General features: G+C 37.1%; 1 protein-coding gene across 1 annotated transcript in view; it reads left to right on the forward strand.

Moving 5' to 3' along the window:
• LOC117929677 (protein MON2 homolog) overlaps positions 1 to 21,552 on the forward strand; it is a 101,040-nt gene that overhangs the window by 47,528 nt on the left and 31,960 nt on the right. Inside the window, exons 15-29 of the mRNA XM_034850043.1 lie at positions 1,415 to 1,563; positions 1,710 to 1,837; positions 1,922 to 1,979; positions 2,391 to 2,488; positions 2,890 to 2,977; positions 3,203 to 3,268; positions 3,350 to 3,409; positions 5,592 to 5,678; positions 5,767 to 5,953; positions 10,417 to 10,460; positions 10,544 to 10,675; positions 10,763 to 10,894; positions 11,519 to 11,571; positions 11,664 to 11,712; positions 15,384 to 15,442. Coding sequence (XP_034705934.1) covers positions 1,415 to 1,563; positions 1,710 to 1,837; positions 1,922 to 1,979; positions 2,391 to 2,488; positions 2,890 to 2,977; positions 3,203 to 3,268; positions 3,350 to 3,409; positions 5,592 to 5,678; positions 5,767 to 5,953; positions 10,417 to 10,460; positions 10,544 to 10,675; positions 10,763 to 10,894; positions 11,519 to 11,571; positions 11,664 to 11,712; positions 15,384 to 15,442 — 1,390 coding nt within the window. The remainder of the gene's footprint in view (positions 1 to 1,414; positions 1,564 to 1,709; positions 1,838 to 1,921; positions 1,980 to 2,390; positions 2,489 to 2,889; positions 2,978 to 3,202; positions 3,269 to 3,349; positions 3,410 to 5,591; positions 5,679 to 5,766; positions 5,954 to 10,416; positions 10,461 to 10,543; positions 10,676 to 10,762; positions 10,895 to 11,518; positions 11,572 to 11,663; positions 11,713 to 15,383; positions 15,443 to 21,552) is intronic.

Here is a 21,552-nt window from a genome sequence, read left to right on the forward strand (position 1 = left end):
AGTATATGGGAACACCTAAAGCATAGAAAAAATAAATAATTAAAAGAACAACAATGGCCATAACAAGAGCCTCAAGCCAACCTATTAATGAAACCTAAAAGGATTGGCCCCCTTCCCTTATAACACTCATCAAGGAAACAAACAAGGACTTGAAGAATAAATCTTCCAGCTTCTTAACAGCCATAGCAAGAACCTTAAGCCAACCTATCAATGAAGACTCCTCTTTCTTTCATTCCATACCAGGATTGTCCTCCACACTCTCCTTCCATACCTGGTACTGAATGAAAAAATGTTGAACTATCTTCTCTGGATCAAGATACATGCAGCATCTGTCAATCAAATGAGCCATTGTCTAGTTGATTGATTCGCCGTCAGAATCCCTTTTTCAACCTTTCCTTTTTTGTTTTTATTCTTATAAAAGTTTAGTGTGAGCAAAGCTCAATCACAATAACCAGTGGAAATTATCTTGTGGAAAATTTACACCTAATGGATTGAATCTCATACTCCCATATCTTAGGCATGGTGTTGGGTGATAATCATTATATTCTATCAGCTATTTCAGATGGTTCTCCATCTCTGTTAGGTTAAGGAATGAATTCACCATCTTTTTGTTCATTGCAGTTCAGCTCCTTTTGAGTTGTTCAGTCCACAGGTGAATTTTTTATTATAAAGAAAGAGCTGTTCCAAAGGAAGATGCGAAATTCTTTATTGTTCCCATCATATAGGAGAACTAGAACCTACCTCATAGCTTACGTCATTTTCCTCTCAATATTTCCTATGTGTATGTTCCTAACATGGCCATCGGTAGCAATTTAGTGCTGAAAGTGAATTATTGAATTGTGGATCTCCCAGAAGGAATGTTTGTTTTGCATCCCACTGTGGACGGTAATAGCAAAGAATCATGGGGAAGCTAAAATTTTTTTTGTCATGTTCCTTATCCTCGTCTGCTTGATGAAGTATCCACAACCTGCATTGGTGGAAAGGCTTCTTAGTGATATTGTTAGAGAGAGTTTACTGGATCCTGGATGAAATCTTATTTATTACCTCATGTATTTATTCCATATTTAACTAAAACAAAACCTAGATTTCTCATCCAGGTATTTAAGTATTTCAAGTTATTTCTCAAGATTAACATGATTTGTTGGGTAGAAGAAGTGAGGATTGGGGTTCTTATGACTCCAAGATAGTTTTTGCCAGTGTCTGATGAAAAAAAAAAGATAGCTCTAGCCAGGCCTTGAGAGTTGACTGTTTTGAAGATTTCTCTCTCATGCTAGCGGATGTAAACAAGCTTGTTGCAAACCTTTTCAAGTTCAGGAGCATTTGAATATTGTATTCTTGGAATTCTTGCTTCATCAATTGTCATTTGTTGCTATTCCTATTGCCCATGCAGAATGACAACTTGCACTTCCTGCAGGGATTGAGTGGAGCTTAGATAATGACGCATCCAACGCTGCAGTCTTGGTAGCAAGTGAAGCACATGCAATTACATTGGCAGTTGAAGGTCTCTTGGGTGTTGTCTTTACTGTGGCTACTTTGACCGATGAAGCCGTGGATGTTGGGGAGGTGTGTGTACATGTGCATGATAAGTTTGTTTGTTCATGCCTTAATTTCCCTTTGGTTTTTTATTGATGTCTTGTTTATGTCTGGGGTTACTATTTTCTCCTTCAGTTTTTAAGTTTGTTTGTCTTCTTTTCTACTGGCTCAAACAGCTTGAATCTCCCAGATGTGATAGTGATCCACCGGCAAAATGTACTGGGAAAACTGCAGTTCTCTGCATCTCAATGGTTGATTCATTGTGGTTGACTATACTTGATGCATTGTCTCTGATTTTATCAAGGTATGATGAAGTTGCCATATAAAAGATTTAGTAATCTTGAACAAGATCAGTTTCTCTGTATCTGACCTGATGTTAATTTGGAAGGTCACAAGGAGAGGCTATTGTGTTGGAGATATTAAAAGGCTATCAGGCATTTACTCAGGTAATATTAAGTTAAATAACTTAATTATTTTCTTATCACCTTTCAACAGGGTGAAGAATATAATATCTGATAAAAAAACAAAAAAAAAACAAGATGAGGAATATGATAAATATGGCTTCAGCTTTGAACATTGTTTATTGATTTTTTAGTACAATGAGAAAAAGAAAAAAGCTGTTTTTTGGCTCTTAACCCCTGGAAAAGTTACTTTGTGGCTTATAGGCTTCTTGGAGTGGTTAGCCTCTAGATAAGGGTTGGTGGGGTTTTTTGCTTTTCTTTTTGGTTGTGAGGCTTAGCTAGCTTGTATACTCCCTGTATACTTTGTGGCTTTTTTGCCTCTTTTTAATATATTCTGTGCTTATTTATCAAAAAAAACCCCTGGAAAAGTTGATAATTTTCATGATTACTGTGCAGGCATGTGGGGTTCTTCGTGCTATAGAACCTTTAAACTCTTTCCTAGCATCACTATGCAAATTTACAATCAATATCCCCAGTGAAGTTGAAAGGAGGAGGTATGCATGGTGAAGAATTCAGTGAATTTTGTTATGTGAGCCATATTTCTCTGTAGCTATTCTTATTTTGATGAGACGAATACGAGGTCTGCAGATTGCTGCAAATGCTAGCACTTTAGTTTCTTCTGTAAAAGTAGATAAGCTGCATTCCTTCGGCCTTCTCGTTCTTGTTCTTACCAGTTAAAACTCATGTGGTTTGCACATGGAACACACACGCACACACACTCAAGCATATCCATGTTTAATCAAAGTATTCTACTTCTCATGTTTCATATCTTAATTATATTTTACTGTTATTTCTTAGTTTTCTTTTCTTCAACATTTATATGCTTTTCATATCAAATTTTAACATTTTATAAATATAAGGAGGCTGAAATATTGTATTATAATTGATAATTCAGCAATGCTTTACAGTCTCCTGGCTCAAGACGTTCTGAACCACTGGTAGACCAGAGGGATAGTATTGTCCTTACGCCCAAGAATGTGCAGGTATGGATTTGATTGTCTTTCCAGCATTTTTATTTGTACCATTTCCTAGAACTAAATAGTTTCTGTTTGTATTCCTCCCTGAAACTCAGCACTAAATTTTTTTCTGCAGCTAGTTTGTTTATGAAATGAGTGTTTTTTTTTTTTCTTTCTTTATTTTTGTTTCTTTTTTCCTGCATGTTTGTCCATCCTTTACATGATTGATTTCTAATTTCTCTTGCAACTCAGGCTTTAAGGACTCTTTTCAACATAGCTCATCGTTTGCATAATGTATTGGGCCCTTCTTGGGTTTTGGTATGTTGAATAACTTTTAAGTTTATATTTGTAGATAGCCTAAGTTTATTTCTTATAGTTGTCTCTGTCAAATATTTGTAGGTGTTGGAGACTCTAGCAGCTTTAGATCGAGCAATCCACTCTCCACATGCTGCCACACAGGTAATTATGGAAACACCTTACTTTGATGAAACATCTAGCTGTTAGCAGTTGATTTAATATTTGCTCTATGTATATTTAATGATAGGTGAAAATGAGAACCTCAAATACTTAAAACATCTAATGAGAACATGAATAACTAATATGCCACATATCTTACACCACTTGTTATCCCTCTTCACTGCCTTAGGATGCGCCCATGCCATCAGGAACTCACTAATGATAATTCTTACATCAGCAAGTGCATTATGCTCAGTTAGGAAAAACTTGCCCTTGAGACAATACTCTTTTTACTTGAAATATCTTCTTCACGTCTTGTGAGATAATCCACATTAAAGCATTTAAGTAAAAACTTGCTCAAGAAGCTCAGTTGGAGGCCTGTTTTAGGCTTCTAGTATCCTTCTTTATTTTGTTGGATGGATATCTCATCCTTCCTTGTAGAGTCTTCTATATTCTAAAGATATTTTTGTTTCATGTTAAAAAAACAGGTCCTTTATGGTAAAATAGGAATATAGTTTTGAAATTTTCTTTTCCCTTTTTCTTTTCTTATTCTGAGAAACCCTAGCAAAAACTAAATCATATCATCATCAAATGTTACAAATTTTTTGCCTTGATATATGGATTGACCTAAAGGGAAGTGAATCAATCAAGTTTTCTGCTTAAACTTTACCAAGTTGATCAAAATTTATCCAATTAATTTTAATGTAGTTCCATTTTCAGTTCACAATGAAAAATCAATTATACAAAAAGTCAAACATTTTATATACATGGAAAACCCTAGCAGGGAAGAACCATAGGTTATGCAATAGCAAACACTTCACTAAAGAATAAATGTAGATTAGTTTAGCAAATGGTATTACTCCGCATCCAAACTATGGATACTTTCACTGTCTTAAAGATTTGTTGACTCTACACGCCTCGATCCCCTTGATGATGTTGCAAACCTACCATTGGCCCTTTAGTGATCAAACTCTAAACTCCTTTTTAAATACATGCTAAAGACCTCCTTGAGTGCCTTCAAGAACCATGATCCTGCACTGAAGGTCATATACATTGTTAATGGTATCCCGACTAGATTTTACCAAGGCTCTAGGGGTTTGAGGCAAGGGAACCTTCTCTCTACTTATTTATTTATTGTTGCAATAGAGGCCCTTAGTTGTCTTCTCATAAGGGTTAGGGAGGGTTTCGAGAGTTCGGTTGAGGGGTGGTGGTGTTTGATTTGTTGTTTGCAAATTACACTCTCGTTTTCTATGCAGCTTCCCTAAGATCAAATGATCCATTTAAGCTAGTTGCTCATGTGGTTCAAAGCTTTATTAGGGCTAAAACTAACTTACTTTAGATTAAGCTGATTCATATTGGTAGGGTGAAGCATGTTAAGGAGTTGGTCTCTAAGTTAGGGTACAATGTAGGAGGACTTCTATTTACTTACCTGTGCTCTTTTTAGATCAATGGTGATCCAGGATAAGGTAGAAGAGAGGCTTCACAAAAGACTTATCAATGTGGATTCATATCTCTAACAGGGGTAGACTTATGTTGAACAAGAGCACATTATCTAGTCTTCCTGCATACTTTTTATCTTTGTTTAGTATTCCGAGGAAAGTAAGACTAAGGTTGGAGAAAATTCAAAGGGATTTCCTCTGAAGAGGTGGGGCATTTGAGAAACTAATGCATCTTGTGAAGTGGCTGATAGTGTGCATAGAGACAACTAAGGGGGGTTAGGCATTAAATGCCTTTCTTTGCTTAAGAAGGCACTTTTATGTAAGTGGAGTTGGTGATATGCAATTGAAAAAGGAGCAATTTGGAAATAGGTCAATAGTGACATTTTTTTTCAAAAATGGAATCAACTATCGTCATTTATCTTAAAAGGAGAAGTATAAGAAATAAGGGCAATCCTTCAAGGATATACAAAAAGCTTAAAAAGTAACCAAGTGCCAAGCCCCACTAGGAGGAATAAATACAAAGGAGAGAAATACAAATTTAATACATTTGTTGTTTTCAATCATATATGTATGTATGTATGTATTGATAGGTCGTATGTAACCTTGGCATATATAAACTTCATAATGATTCCAGTATATTTTGATGGGTATTTGTTTGTTTTCATTTAAGGTTGTATTAATCCAACAAGTTTTATGGTTAAGATTGGTCATAAAAGTTTATGAGTTCATCTCATTGCTATGTTTAGGAGGTATCTGCCACTGTCCCAAAGCTTACAAGGGAATCATCTGGCCAATACAGTGACTTAAGTGTTCTCTCTTCTTTGAATTCTCAGGTAAGAAAAGCGCATTCGTGATTTTTTTCTTTTAAGGGCAAACTTTTGGGCAAAATGTTTTAAACTTTTATCTCTCTCCTTTGTGAAGCTTTTCGAGAGCTCAGCGCTGATGCATATATCTGCAGTTAAGTCACTTCTTTGTGCATTATGTGAGTTGTCACATCAATGCATTCCTGGAACCTCAAGTGTTTTTGGGCAAGCATCGAACCAAAAGGTTGGCAGCATAAGTTTTTCGGTGGAAAGAATGATATCCATCCTTGTCAATAATCTCCACAGTATGTAATCTTTTATACCATGACTTTCTACATTTTTAAGCTTAATTTATGAATTATGAATCTCATCTGTGGTGTTATTGTTTATTCTTTAAGATATGTGATATTTATGATCTATCAACAAGAACTGTGTTTCTTGCTATGGGAAATGCATTTTGGAATTTGTTATTCTTAGATTTTCTTTCTAATACTTGCATGCACCTTAGAGTAACCTATACATCTTTTCACATGGATTTGCCATGTTATCCCTTCAAACTTATGTCAACTCAACATGGATACTGCTGTCACACCCAAAGTCTATACTAGTAGAAAAGGTTATTGGGAAGGTGGTTTCAGGGTCCCAGAATGCCTTTGTGGACAGTCTTAATTGCTAATAAGGCTACAAATTTGATAAAAAGGAGTTCAAGAGTGGGGATGGTGTGTAAATTGGACATAGAAAAAGCTTATGATTATGTCAATTGGAAATGGAGTTCAGATTGAGATAGTTTTGGTGGGTTTATTATTACATATCTACGGCACAATTCTGGTGAATGCTATTCTTGCAACCTTCTTCTAAAGTTATAGAGGCTTGAGGCAAGGTGACCCTCTTTCTCCTTATCTTTTTGTTTTGCTTATGAAGGTCCTCAATTGTTGCATTTCAAAAGTAAGGCAGGGAGGGTCAAAAGTAAGGTGACCCTCTCATTTGTGGTTGGGTCTTTACTGAAGAAGGGAGTATTTTTTGTTTCCCCCTCTTTTTTGTTTAGCCTTTTGGTGCTTATTGTTTCATCTCAATTGTTTTGGTTTCATGAATGTTTTAAAAGCGCAACTAGTGCACAAGAGTATATAGGTCGTATACTATAAGCACCAGAAGGCTAAACAAAAAAGAGGGGAAACAAAAAATACTCCCTCCTTCAGTAAAGACCCAAGCAATCAATAAAATCAACCAAATATATAGAGCCTCCACCTATATACACCGTAATCCATAGAGATAGATTATTAAAGAAATTGCATTTGAGTCTTTGGTCTAACATTTTCTCACTTTCAAAACATCTTCGATTTCTTTCCTTCCCAATAGTCTAAAATAAACATAAAGGAGTGGCTCTCCAAGCCTTAATGCACCTTCTACCTATGAAAGGGCCATGCCACCTTAGTACAGCGTTTGTAACCATTGTAGAGATAAGCCACCAAATATCAAAAATAGAAAACACCAACTGCCATAATATCCTTGCCTTATTGCAATGAAGAAGAATGTGATCAATGGATTCGCTTCCTCTTTGCACAAGGCACACCTGTTGACCATGTCCACCCTCTTCTTTGGAGCTGATCTAAAGTCAACACCTCACCTCCACATGCCTCCCAAGTGAAAAAGCTCACCTTAGAAGGGATCTAAGAGTTCCAGATAACCTCTAATGGGAAGGGGATGACACAATCTGATTCTAGAAGAGGGTAGGGAAGGTGCAAGGGGTAGATAGATTGGGCTCTTTGTTTGGTTCTAGGGTGGGTAGTTTCCCTTCTACATACCTAGGTTTGCCTTTTAGAGAGCCTTGTAGTGTGGAATTTGGTTTAGGAAAGATTCAAAATGAGACTATCCTCTTGGAAGTAGGAGGGACTTTTGGTGAATTGGAAGATCGTTTGCTGAGATGAAAAGTATGGGGGGTTAGGAATTAGAAAATTGGAAACTCTAGTGGTGCTTTGCCTGGTAAATGGCTTTAGAGATTTGAAAATGAGAGGAATAGTCAACGAAAGAGGGTAATTTGAGGCAAGTTTGGAGTAGTGGATGGGGGTGGTGCATGTGCGAGGTTAGGGAGGCTTTTGGAGTGGGTTTGCAGAAAGACATTAGAAGAGGGTGGGCTGATTTCGATCTTTGAACCTCAATCCAAGTCAAAAATGGTTTGAGGGCCATGTTTGGACAAGTAGGAAGGGAGGGTGCTCTTTGAAAGAGGCTCTTCCTATGCATTTTAGAATTGCCCTTGTCAAAGATGCGAGAGGACCTGATTTGTGGGAAGCTAGAGCTGGAGTCAGTTATTGGTCTCCTCATTTTTGAGGTAGTTCTAGTATTGGAAGCTAGAGGTAGTGATTTATTACTTGAATTCATAAGGTAAGATTGTATGGCAAAGGGAGAGGACAACTTTTGGTGGTAGGTAAGGAAGGAGGTGTGGGAAGGTCCAAGTGAAGTCTTGCTTTAACTCCTTGTGCATGGTAAACTTGTATCATTTTCTTGTGGAAGGGGTTTGGGGCATATTTGGTTCTTTGAAAGTGATTTTCATTGCTTGGGAAATGGTATGGGTTAAGATTTTAACCCTTGACAACTTGAGGAGGGGTTTGTTTTAAGTGAATAGATGTATTCCCTACAAGCCTAGTGATGAATTAGTAAATCACATTCTCATTCTTTGTGATAAACCCGAACACTTTGGGACTTTTTATTGGCAATTTTCATAATGCAATGGATATTTTGAGAGTCACTTAAGGAGCTGCTTATCAGTTGGAAAACGATAGGCATGGATAAGCAGCAAATAAGGAATGACATATAGCTCCTCTTTGTTTGTTCTGGTATATTTGAAGAGAGCATAATGGTAAAATGTTCAAGGAGGAGGAGCATGCAAGTCAAAAATTGAAGGAAGTCTTTCGAAGTCTCTCATTGAGCAGTCAAGGGAGTCTTCGAGGATTTTGAACAACACATTATTGGACTTCATTAATAGTTTAAATCAGGGCTTGATGGCTTTATGTGTTGCTTTTGGCATTCTTTTCCTTTTGTTCTTTTGTGTGTGCATCTTTGATTACATAGGGTCTACCCCTTTTGTTTGGTGTTCTTAATTACATCATTGCTTACCTATCGAAAAATATTTTACACCAATACAACTTAGGCTCATGAATCTCATAAATCATGTCGAGCTATGTTAGTTTGTAAACTAATTCTTAAAGAGTGAGACAGTTAATAGGAGCATTGATGCCACTTTCATTGGTGACTAGCCTAAAGGTAATAAACTTGGTGACTAGCCTCTAAATGATACAACAAAACTGATGTCTAAGTGCTTAAGAGGAGTTTGACATGAGACTATTCATCTTTCTTATGGAACATTTGTCGAGGGTAATAAATTTCTAATGTAGTTTTAGTCACCAATGAAGTAGCAGATGAGAAAAGATGCTCAAAAGAAGGGATTGTCTTTAAGATTGATTTTGAAAAAACTTTTGACTATGTAGGGTGAGATCTTTTGAATCATGCCTCAGAAAGAAAATGTTCAGGAGCAAGATGGAGATCTTGGGTTTGTGGATGCTTATTATTGACAATTAATTTTTCCACGCTAATCAATAGGTGTGCTAGAGGACAAGTTAAGACATCTAGGGACTTAAGAGAAGTTAACCCACTATCTCCCTTTCTTCTCACCATAGTGGTTGATGTTTTGAGTAGATTGATGTTGAAAACAAAGTAGTGTGGCTTAGAGGGCTTTTTGGTTGGTAGTCTAGTACGAGTGTAACTTATTTATAGTTTACAAATGACACTATCTTTTTTTTTTTTCTCATGAGTTAGGTCACTTGACTTGCAAATCCTTATGCTACTTTTGATGGTATTTGTGCCTATCTTTGATCTCAAGATAGATTTAGATGAAAGGACCTTATTGGTTAAATGTAAATAAGGCCCAAGTTCAGGCTTTAGCTTCCTTCTTAGTTTATGGGGTTTTTTATTGGCCCTTATCCTATTTGGGTCTCCCCCTTAAGGGGTAATCCAAATGGTGTTTCCTTTTAGGATCCAATCTTAGAAAGGTTTCTGAATGATTAGATGGTTTAAAAAGAGCTTGTTTATCTTTTGGTGACCAAATAATTCTTGTGTAACTCATGTTTTTCACTTATTGTCACTTATTTCTTATCAGTTTCCCTAGTTCCAATTAAGTGACTTAGATGATTGGATGTATACAAAGAAATCTTCTTTGGTTAGGAGTGGGGTAAGGGAAGAGAGATGAACTTGTTGGATGGACCAGGTGTGTAAGCCTACGAGAGAAAGGAGTATAGTAGGTAAGATTTTCGGGAAGGTTTCCTCATCGTTCACATGTACTTTCAAATCATTATCAATGAATTATTGTTTCAGGTAATAATAATAAGTAAAGAAAAAAAAAACTATATCACCATTCAGGGGGTTCTGTGTCCTTCATTTCCATCGTCCACTGTGGCTTTCTATAGAATGTTGATGGATGTGCTTTATTCAGAGTTCCTTTGGTCATGTCTTTGTCAAGATTCTCTCTACTGTATGTTTTCATTTTATTCTTTGGTATGATCTTTCTGATAGTGCTTCATCTTTTTAATGCAAATAATTTGTGATGGTGACTTATGAATTTCATTCCTTTTTTCTTTTTTCTTTTTTCTTTTTTCTTTTTTAATTCATGATTTTACATAGGGCATCCTTTAAATGAGGAGTTATATGAAGTTAGGATTCTTGAGTTCAGATACTTTGTACCAGTTTCTTTATTCTGAAATTTTCTACTGTATCACAGGAGTGGAACCATTATGGGATCAAGTTGTTACCTATTTTCTTGAGGTGAATATAACTGTTATTCTTTTTATAGTTCTTTATGCTTTCACTTTTTACATCATTCTTGACATCACAAGAATATTTTGCAGCTTACCAATAGTTCTAACCAGCATTTACGAAATATGGCGCTTGACGCATTGGATCAATCAATTTGTGCTGTTTTAGGTTCAGATCGATTTCAGGAATATATACCATCTAAGGCCCATAGTGCATCTCATGATGTGAGAATTGTCATCCTTTTTGTTTAGCAGCTACATATTATTCTTAAACTAGGGATTGACACTGCTCCTGACTGAATTTCTCTCCAGATGGAAACCATCAATTCAGAGTTGAGGTCACTTGAGTGTGCTGTCATATCCCCATTACGGGTCCTTTATTTTTCTAGTCAAATCACTGATGGTCGTGTTGGAGCTTTGAAAATTCTTCTCCATGTGTTAGAGGTAATTTATTTCATCTTAAGGATGATTAAATGTCACACATCTTTCTATATTATGCTACTCATTCTATTATCATAGAATTCTTGTTTTCCACGCAAAGATGCTTTTGCAACACTTGACTCGCACAAATTGCCTATTTAGCTAGCAGGCTGATGGAATTTATTAGCTAGAGAAGGTTAGGCGAGCACACACAAAAAGTGCATACTAAAGAGTAAGTGGACTTGTATTTTTATGAGAGTTTTACGAGGATTCCTTTGTTGTATGGTGTGTTGCATCACCCATGGTTATGTTGGTTGGTTAGGAACAGTACACATGGCATACATCCCATAATAGCAACCAATTAAGCCATCTTCTGCTTATTTTAACTCCTCGTGTAAGCATTCTAGATATCCTAGAAAAATTTAGCGTCACCTTGTAGGTCTAGGATTTCCTAGAGTTCTCTAGAACAATCTAGTATGTCCTGGATTGGCTATTCTACTACCTTGCATAGGAGCATACCTCCCTCTTACAGACCACTCTATGCCATCAAGGAAATGGCAGGTGGAAACATCACCTGTTATTGAGCTATCATAACACATTTGCTTTCTGGCACATGTTCAATGCTTTTTCTGCAAATTTTCCTTTCAGAGGCACGGAGAGAAGTTGCACTACAGCTGGCCAGATATTCTTGAAATGTTGAGGTTTTACTTTTACTTGCTGACTTGCGTTTTATTCTCTTGTTTTAATGGTTCTGCTTCCTTGGTTGAATTTTCCCTTTTTTCTGTTCCTTAAGGTGTGTGGCTGATGCATCAGAGAAGGATCTTGTCACTTTAGGATTCCAGGTAAGGGAAAAACATCTAGTTGGGTGGAATGTAAAAATTTTCTGCTTACATGCACACACACAAACACACACATAATGCCCTTTTTTTGGTGAATCATAATGTTTCTTATTTAATTTTTCCTTATTTTTTATAATGAATCACAGTATTCCACACACATTCACTATGTCCATTTTTTTAGTTAATCATAAGGTTTCTCATTTCATTTTTCCTTATATCTATACCTCCACCACCCACCTACACATTGTCCTTTTTTTGTGAATGATATTGTCACCAACACACACAATGCCATCGTGACTCATAATATATGTCATTTCATTTTTTCTGATAGGTATACACCTGCCCTCCCTACCGCTGACCAATACCTACCCACACACACAAAATGTCCCTCGTTAATCATAATGTTTCCCATTTCATTTTGCCTTATAGTTTTGCACGCTCACACACAAAACATATTAATGGAGATCTATGTCCAAAATTGATATCAATTAAAAAGAGTGCTAGAAAAATTAATAGAAATTTTGGATAACTAGTTGGGAAATGTCGATTCCCGTGCCATCCATTCCATGTTCATGGTTGTGCCTTCCTTTCCAAACTTGTTTTTTTCACTTGTAAAAAGAATACATATCATTAAGTGGGAGAACTATGGAGCCTAAGTGATGACTTCATCTTAATGAAAAACTAAAAAGTCCCTCCATGATTTCTATATCCATGTTCTTCCACATAACAAAAGAGTAGTGTTAAATGACAATGTATTCTTTTAGCCACAAATGTTTTCCCCATAAGAAAGAGATTGCAAGCATGTTTTGTTAGTTTTTTGGTTAATTTCAAGTCTTAAAAATAAATGTAGATAAGAGCATCCTATTAGGAATTAATGCCCATGCTCACTAAATTACTAATTTGACTATGTTAGTTGTGTTGGATTAGCCCCTCTTATATTTAGGTCTTCCTATTGGGGCATTAGATAAATAGCCTGCTTGTGCCAAAGTGGTATATGCATATGCTTTGTATTATTTTATTAGTAACACATCTTTCTCTCAATTAACAAATGGCTTTTAGGTGTGAAGAAGTATAACTAAGTTTTACAATTGTAGTTTGTGGATTTTTTGGACGGTTTGGAAGGAGAGAAATAGATTAGCTTTCAGGGGGGGCTCTCTAGCTATTCAGAATCTAAAGAATTCTTTTGTTTGTAACTTGTGGAATTGGGCTAGGGTGTATATGGGAGAGGAGTCCTCTTCGCTTTTAGGTTTTTTGGAATGGCTTGCCATTCCCTAAGGGGTGGTGAGTGTTGTTTTTTGTTCAGGCTACTATGTATACTTCCTGTATGCTTTGTGGCTTTTTGCCTCGTTCTATATATATGCGCACTTATCTAAAAAAAAAAAAACAATTGTAGTTTGTGGATGATACTATTTTTTCAAGTGATAGAACAAAGGATTTGCAAAGTCTTAAGTTCATATTGTTGGTTTTTGGGCATATATTAGGTTTGAAGATAAATCTAAATAAGAGTAAATTGTTAGGAATCAATATCAATCATGAACAAATCATAGGCTAGCTATCTTGTTAGAATGTGTAAGCTTTGATATTATACTCAAGTTTCCTTTTGGAGGGGAACATTATTGGATAAAACCAATTTAGCATTTTAATGGAAAAATAGTACACATAATTCCTCCATATATAATAGTTGACTAATTCTACCAAATATCACTAACAAAAAAAAAAATTTAAAATAAATAAATAAAATCAACCAAATATAATACAACTAATCAAATACAACCAAATCCCTAAATTTAGGGAATTATACCAATTTCCAACACTCTCTCTCAAAATAATTTGAAAATATTTTCCATTTTCGATTTGCTCACCATTGAATTGGAACTTGGACTAGGAATCCCTTTAGTAAAAATGTCAGTTAGCTACAACTTAGATGAGATGAATATTTTCTTTTTGATGAGATCGAATTAGTCCACTATCAATCTTTTCTTTTTGATTAATTGTCTGTCTAATCCAATATGTTTGGTCATATCATGTTTAACAAGACTATGAGCACTGTTTATTGTTGCTTTGTTGTCACGATACATGCTCATAGGTCTTTCAATCTCTACTTGCAATTCCTTTGGTAAAGTTTTAATCCACACGAGTTCACAAATGTGTAAGGTCATAGCTCAAAATCCCATACTCACTTTGTGGTGGGAGATGGGACTAGAAATCTTTTATGGGAAGACTTGTGGTGGGGGGATTGACCGTTGTGTTCACAGTTTCCAAGACTTTATAGAGTTGCCATAGTTAGAGATCTCTCCATTTCAGCTATCTGTGGCAATGCCTCTTCTCTCTCTTGGAATCTAATTTTTCGCTGCAATCTAATTGATGTGGATATTGAGGATCTCGAAGAATTAACGACTTCTCTCATTCGTGTACACTTGTTCACATCTATACTAGATGCGCGAGCATGGGCATTGACCTCTTTAGGCTTATTCTCAATAAATATTTCTTCCTTGCTATGTCCAAATTATCAAATTTAGTTCCTTTCCATCCTACCAATTTTATTTGGAAATCAAAAGTCCCATCGATCAAGGCCTTTGGTTGGTTAGTGGCACACAAGAAGGTGAATACCGATGACTTGCTTCAGTTGAGAAGACCTTCCAAAGCTCTCAGGCCGGAGTGGTGTATTCTATGTAAGGGGAGTGGAGAGATGAGTGACCACCTATTTCTACATTGTCCATTCACTTTAGGGTTGTGGCATGGGCTTTTTTTATAGGTAGGGATGATGTGGGTAACTCCACCAAAGGCAAGACACTTTGGAAGATTGTTTGTCTCACTTTGGCTGGTGTGGTGAGAGAGGACGTCACAGACTTTATGGGATTTATGTCATTTTTTTACTTCTTTGTGGGTCTCTTATATTGATGAATTAAAAGGTTGCCCTTTAAATGTCATTCAACTTAGTTGAGTTATGGTATGTACACCACTAGGGTTGGGCTACCATTGAGAGGTGCCTAGTTGTTTTTTCAAGAAAGGTTCCTCTAGTACATTCTTTTGTGATCTATCTTTTTGTACAATTTTCCTTGTATAGTAGAGTGTCAACCTTAGCTGTAAAATGGAACCTGTTATTTCTGTTGTTTTTGTTGTTTAGCATATAGAATGATTTAAAATTAAAAAAAAAAATGATTCAGGCTAGAACTACATCAATATGATTTAGATTATAAAATTATAGATGGACACCTTGTATCTTCATGTTGCAAACATTTTGGCTCTAACAGCTAGGTTGAAGACTCACATGATTGACTGCAAGCTCTTTCAAATTCTATATCTGGTTTGTAGATGATCATATGAACTTCAGTTTGCTCTTCTTCTTCTTCATGCCCTGCAAACAGTTGCTGATGATCTTTCGTTATCCATTGAAATCTGGATTTGTATCAGTTACATTTAACTGTCAAATGTTGCTAATATGCATATCGGTGACTCTCTCTTGTTGACAATTATTGTCAATCATGTATTCTTTTTTAAAGCTTGGTCTCTGTTTGTATGGTGAAGTGTATCCTTCTATATCTAGCTTATATAACATACTTGTGATCAGATGCTGAGGCTTCAGTGCTGTCATTCGAATTTTTCCTTTTGTGCTATATACTAATATTTTGTCTATATTTTATATCCTACTGATGTGTTCCTTTTTCTTTTAGAGTCTACGTGTCATTATGAATGATGGGCTTTCAACTATACCTGCAGATTGCCTCCATGTGTAAGATTACATTTTAGAATTTTTCAATAATTTTATTTTCATTTTGCTCATTTTTTTCTTCTAAAAAAAATCCACATTTTTTTAGTTAAACATTGTAACTTTTTCTATGAATATGATCACTGAAAAATAAAAATATTTGAGTAAATTATGAAGTTCTTTTAAGCAGCTTCAAATGGTAAGGTTAATAGAAGAGTTATATTGCTAGAATTTTAGTTTATAATATGATGTTGTCTGATTGCATACTAGTTATTCCATTTTCTTCTCATTCCTCTCTCTCATTCCCCACAGAATAGAGTTGTTTGAATATATGATTTGGATACAAGATCCTGTATTGAGAGCAATGGTTATTTCTATCATTTGATTAGAAAACAAGATCCTGCATCCAAAGTTATGTACTTTATTCATGCACTTCAAAGAATTTGTAGCCTTGCAAGCATGACTTCTGCCATAAAATGGCCTTCAAAATGGAGTTAGCTGATGATTCTGGTTTCCTTCATTTGAAGCATGTTTGTAATACCACAAGAAAATTTATGCAGCCTCTGAAGAGTGTCTGCTGTAACAAAATTAGAAATAAATTTTTAACCATCTATCTCTCAAAAAAAAAAAGAAGAAAAATGGGGGGGAACCTATTAAGCTAACATAACATGAAATTTAGTGTTAGCTTTGGATATGACTAAAAGAGGATCAGAACTTTGAATCTCTAAATATTATTCTTTCTCTCTTCTTCTTTTTTTTCTTGTTTTTTTTTTAAAGATATTCCTTGTCTTCCTCTAGGAGTAATTTATGTGACGAGTTGCCGCATTCATATCAATATTGTTGATTGATGTTTCTTGCCAGAGGAGGCTTATTGTCCATGAGATTTCTGTGCTACGTGGGTTGAGGTTGGGGGTGACAGGGTTGGTGATTTTGACCATTAAACAGGCTGGCAGTAGAGCTGGGGGATGACTCAAGTGGATACACCTAACATATCCTTACAAAATTCCAAGCATGGGATTAGGACTTGAGTTTCTTTTATAATTCCCTGGGAAGTAGCCCTAGCCTGTTAGGCCTTGCAAAGATATGGCCATGATAGGGGAAGGTCAATAGCCAAAAGTGGCCCCTGCAACATCACCAAGATACCACAGGGTAGGGCTTTTTGGCCCTAGAATCAGAGATTGACACTCCTGGGTGCTAGGATTTGTTGGTAGATAGTGTCAATAAGGGAGGTGTGGGGCCCACTGTGATGACAATTGGCTGGCCTCCTTGGGTCTTGGTGATGAGGAAGCCTATCTTCAGAAATACATAAAGAGAAAACCATAGACAACAACTCCAAATAAACTGAGTAGTAAACTACTAAATCATTCGACCAAAAGTGGCCCCTGCAGCATCACCAAGATACCACAGGGTAGGGCCTTTTGGGGCTAGAATCAGTGATGGACTCTCCTGGGTGCTGGGATTTCTTGCTAGATAGTGTCAATGAAGGAGGTGTGGGGCCTACTGTGATGGCAATTGGCCAGCTCCCTTGGCTGACACTTGGTAATGAAGAATCCTATCTTAAGAACTAAATAAAGAGAAAACCATAGATAATGACTCCAAAGCTAGAGGAAATAATTTTGAGGGAAGAAATTCATTGGAGACAAAAAGCTAAGGTAAAATGGGTTAAGGACGGGGATTGCAACTCAAAGCTGTTTCACAAAGTGGCTAACGGGAGACGAAACAGGAATTTCATCAAATTCTTGGAGAATGAAAGAGGTTTGGTGTTGGACAATTCCGAGAGCATTATAGAGGAGATATTACTTTATTTCAAAAAGCTCTACTCGAGTCCTCCTGGTGAGTCTTAGAGAGTAGAAGGTATTGATTGGTCCCCTATATCAGAAGAGAGTGCTTCTAGGCTGGATTCCCCTTTCTCTGAAGAAGAGATCTTTAATGTCATCTTTCAGTTAGATAGGGATAAGGCGCCGGGGCCTGATGGTTTCACCATTGCAGTGTTTCAAGATTGTTGGGATTTGATCAAGGAAGACTTAGTGAGGGTGTTTGCAGAGTTTCACAATAGTGAGATTATTAATCAAAACACCAATGCCTCCTTCATAGTTCTTTTGCCCAAAAAGAGTCGGTCAAAGAAGATTTCGGATTTTAGACCTATCAGCCTGATCACTTGTCTCTATAAGGTAATAGCAAAAGTCTAGTCAGGGCAACTAAGAGGAGTACTACACGAGACCATCCACTCCACTCAAAGTGCTTTTGTTCAAGGGAGACAAATTCTGGATGCAGTTCTTATAGCCAATAAGATTGTGGACGAGAAAAGGCGATCAGGGGAGGAGGGAGTTGTATTCAAGATAGACTTTGAAAAGGCTTATGACCATGTGAAATGGGATTTTTTGGATCATGTGTTGGAGAAGAAGGGATTTAGTTTTAAATAGAGGAGTTGGATGAGAGGTTGTCTGTCGTCGGTCTCTTATGCTATTCTAGTGAATGGTAATGCTAAAGGGTGGGTCAAGGCATCTAAAGGTTTAAGGCAAGGTGACCCTTTATCCCCTTTCCTATTCACTATTGTTGTAGATGTGTTGAGTAGAATGTTGTTGAAAGCTGAGGAAAGAAGTTTGCTAGAGGGCTTCAGGGTAGGTAGAAATAGATGTAGGGTGTCCCATCTGCAATTCGCAGACGATACCATCCTCTTTGCTAACTCTAGTGAGGAAGAACTGCAAACTCTTAAGAGTTTGTTGTTAGTGTTTGGTCAAGTTTCTGGGCTTAAGGTCAATCTTGACAAGAGTAATCTTTTTAGCATCAACCTTGATCAGAATCATCTCTCTAGGTTAGCCTTGATGCTTGACTGCAAGGCTTCAGATTGACCTATACTTTATCTAGGTCTTCCTTTGGGAGGGAATCCAATTGTTTGTGGATTCTGGGATCCAGTGATTGAGAGAATCTCTAGGAGATTAGACGGGTGGCAAAAGGCTTACTTATCTTTAGGTGGTAGGATAACTCTCCTACACCCATGCCTTTCCCACATCCCTAGCTACTTTCTTTCTCTGTTTAAGATTCCAGCTTCAGTGGCTGCAAAAGTTGAGAGGATGCAAAGGAACTTTCTTTGGTCAGGGGTTAGGGAAGGCAAAAGAGATCATCTTGTTAGTTGAGATGCAGTGTGTAAGCTGAGGGTAAAAGGGGGTTTGGGGATTGGGAAGATTCCTTTAAGGAATCGCACTCTTTTAGGGAAATAGTTGTGGAGGTTTCCTAAGGAGAGTACAACTCTGTGGCATCGGGTCATTCTTAGCATCTACGGGACACACTCAAATGGTTGGGATGCCAACACTCTAGTCAGATGATCACATCGTTGTCCTTGGAAGGCCATTGCACAAGTCTTTCAGGATTTTTCCAAGTATACTCGGTTTGTCGTAGGAGATGGGGAAAGAATTCGCTTTTGGGAAGATTTGTGGTGGGGGGGACTAGATCTTCAAAGACCAATATCCAAGACTATTTAGAGTAGTAATGGATGAAAATATTCTCATATCTTCAATTCTCGGTTCGGCTCGCCCTTTCTCATGGAACTTTAATTTCCGTCGTAATCTAACCGATTCTGAGATACAAGATCTAGAACGCCTCATGCACTCTCTTGATTGTATGAATTTATCCACTTCCACTTCAAACGCAAGATCTTGGTCCTTATTGTCTTCAGGATTGTTTACAATCAAGTCTTTCTTTACAGCCATGTTCCAAATGTCTGATTCATCTCCATTTTTCCCCACTAAGTTTGTATGGAAATCTCAAGTCTCTTTCAAAGTTAAGGCCTTTGTCTGGCTTGTGGCACATAAGAAGGTAAATACCAATGACTTACTACAATTGAGGAGACCCCACAAAACTCTTAGCCCTGACATTTGTAAGTTGTGTATGGAGCAAAGAGAATCAGCAGATCATCTCATCCTATATTGTTCTATGACGTTGGGGTTGTGGTACAAACTATTTCAGCTAGCCAAGATGGATTGGGTTCCTCCGAAAAGTATTTCAGACATGATGTTCATCAATTATAAAGGTTTTGGCAAGTCCAAGAGAGGGTTAGTTCTGTGGAAAAACGCGTGCATAGCTTTAATTTGGGTTGTGTGGTGGGAAAGAAATGCTAGGATATTTGAGGACAAAGCTAGGAATTCAGAGAATCTTTGGCACTCCATTCATTTCCTTGCTTCTTTTTGGGCTTTTTGTTCCGCGTGTTTTAAGGGCATCCCCCTTAACGTATTACAACTAGATTGGCTAGCAGTGTGTAGTTCCAATGGACGGTGTAGTGTCTTTCTTATTTTTTTGTGTTGTTTAGTTTTACTTTTGGTGGGAGGATTCCTCATCCTCCTTTTGTACTTCTTTTTCTATCAATATATTCATGCGTGGTTTCCTATCAAAAAAAAAATGACTCCAAAGAAATTGAGTAATAAACTACTAAATCATTCAATGATTTCTTTCCTCTTAGACAAGTAGAACCAGCAAACTGTGCTCCACTATCTGACCTTGAGATGGTCCATAGCCAACAGTCTCTCTCATACTGCAATCCAGATAATGAAAGCTATTTTTGGCAGCATGTTCGTTTTCACCAAAAAAATTGCCTCTGTTTGAATCCTTCCATCTTATCTTCAAACATCTTTCCCTTCCCAACTGGGTCACACCATTAATTGCTACTAAGAACTCCTCGACTGTCTGTGATTTCCAATCCCAAAAATCTTCCACAAACCTTGGATTTTAGAAAGCTCCAACTCCTTAGCTTTGGCATCACTGACTACTGAAGCCCTCTTTGTCTCTAGATATAGAAAACAACTCAGGAAAACTCAAGCAACACAGGAGCTTGCCACACTACACTGGGCTTTTTATGCCATGCTTCATTGCCTTGCTTTTAGAAATTCTCAATTCAACTAGGTTAATGGGTTTCAATACAATGTGTATTTTATATTTTCCTCATATGGGAGAATGAGGGAAGAAATATTGAAATCTGATGTTCTAGAAAAAGATGTTTAGGATGCGACCCAATCTGTGGATGTCTAGAGTAATAGTGTTTTATGGCACCATCTGCCCGAGCAGTAAGATTTTTCATTTCAACTTGGTAGGTTTAGTTGAGCTGAATGCCACCTAATCTCAACCCATAGACCAATCTGATCATGCCATTCAAGTTGCTTCAGCTAGGTTGTGCCGGATATTGTAAGCTAGTGATTGTTTTGCATTTCCTCGATGTACATTGTCATGTTAGGCTTTTTTAATAGTGTCTGAGTGATACCTAGGAGGATATTTTATGAAATTAAGATGTCAATAGGAGGAAAATTGAAACAACTTTTAGATTTAAACAAGTTTAACAGAATAAGCCAATTAAAGTTGGGGAGTTGCATTAAAGATAATCAGTAAAGAATTTGTAGCATCAGAGTAATTTTGTCTGATATTTCTGTAGGGGTTATGGTTGACAATTATTATATTTTATGTAAAAAAAAAATTAAACATGTTGAAATTTGGCATTCAAAGTTAGGGTTTTTTTAATTTAGGAAAGTATTTTAGGAATAAAGAAGGAGAGATCATTTAGGATGATTCAGTTTCCTAATTTTAGGAGAGAATCAAGCTAGATTGATTTTTCTTATTCAATCAGTTGTGTATATATATGTGTATGGTGTGTACCTAAAGAATCAATAAAGGAATTCAGAAATTCTTCATGGTATCAGAGCCAGTTTTTCTGAAACCCTAATCCCTCTGGCCACCTCGTATTCAGGCCATCATTCATTCCGGCCAAATCTCTCTGGCCATCTCTCAATCCAACCATCTCTCATTCCGGTCATCAGTCCCTGTTCTCAGAGCCAAGGGAGAAAACGCTTTCCGATCGGTAATCGTCGTCAGAAAAACATTCACGGCCGGCGAACTTTTCCGGCGAACTTTTCCGGCGACGGTTTTTTTTTCACACCGCAAGGAGCGTCTGGAGGAGATCTACAACTTTTCTAAAAACACCGGAGCCAGAAACCATCCACGCGCCGCCCACGCGCGTCTTTCCGGCCGACGACTGCATCTCACGCGCCGGTGCGTGAGGGCGCGTGAGCCACTTTCCGGCGACGCGCTTCCTACTCCAAGCTCGCCTGACGCCGACCAGCCACCCTACGTACCTGTTTCTGCCATCCAAG

This window comes from Vitis riparia, chromosome 14, assembly GCF_004353265.1.
Source record: "Vitis riparia cultivar Riparia Gloire de Montpellier isolate 1030 chromosome 14, EGFV_Vit.rip_1.0, whole genome shotgun sequence".
Classification (NCBI taxonomy): domain Eukaryota; kingdom Viridiplantae; phylum Streptophyta; class Magnoliopsida; order Vitales; family Vitaceae; genus Vitis; species Vitis riparia.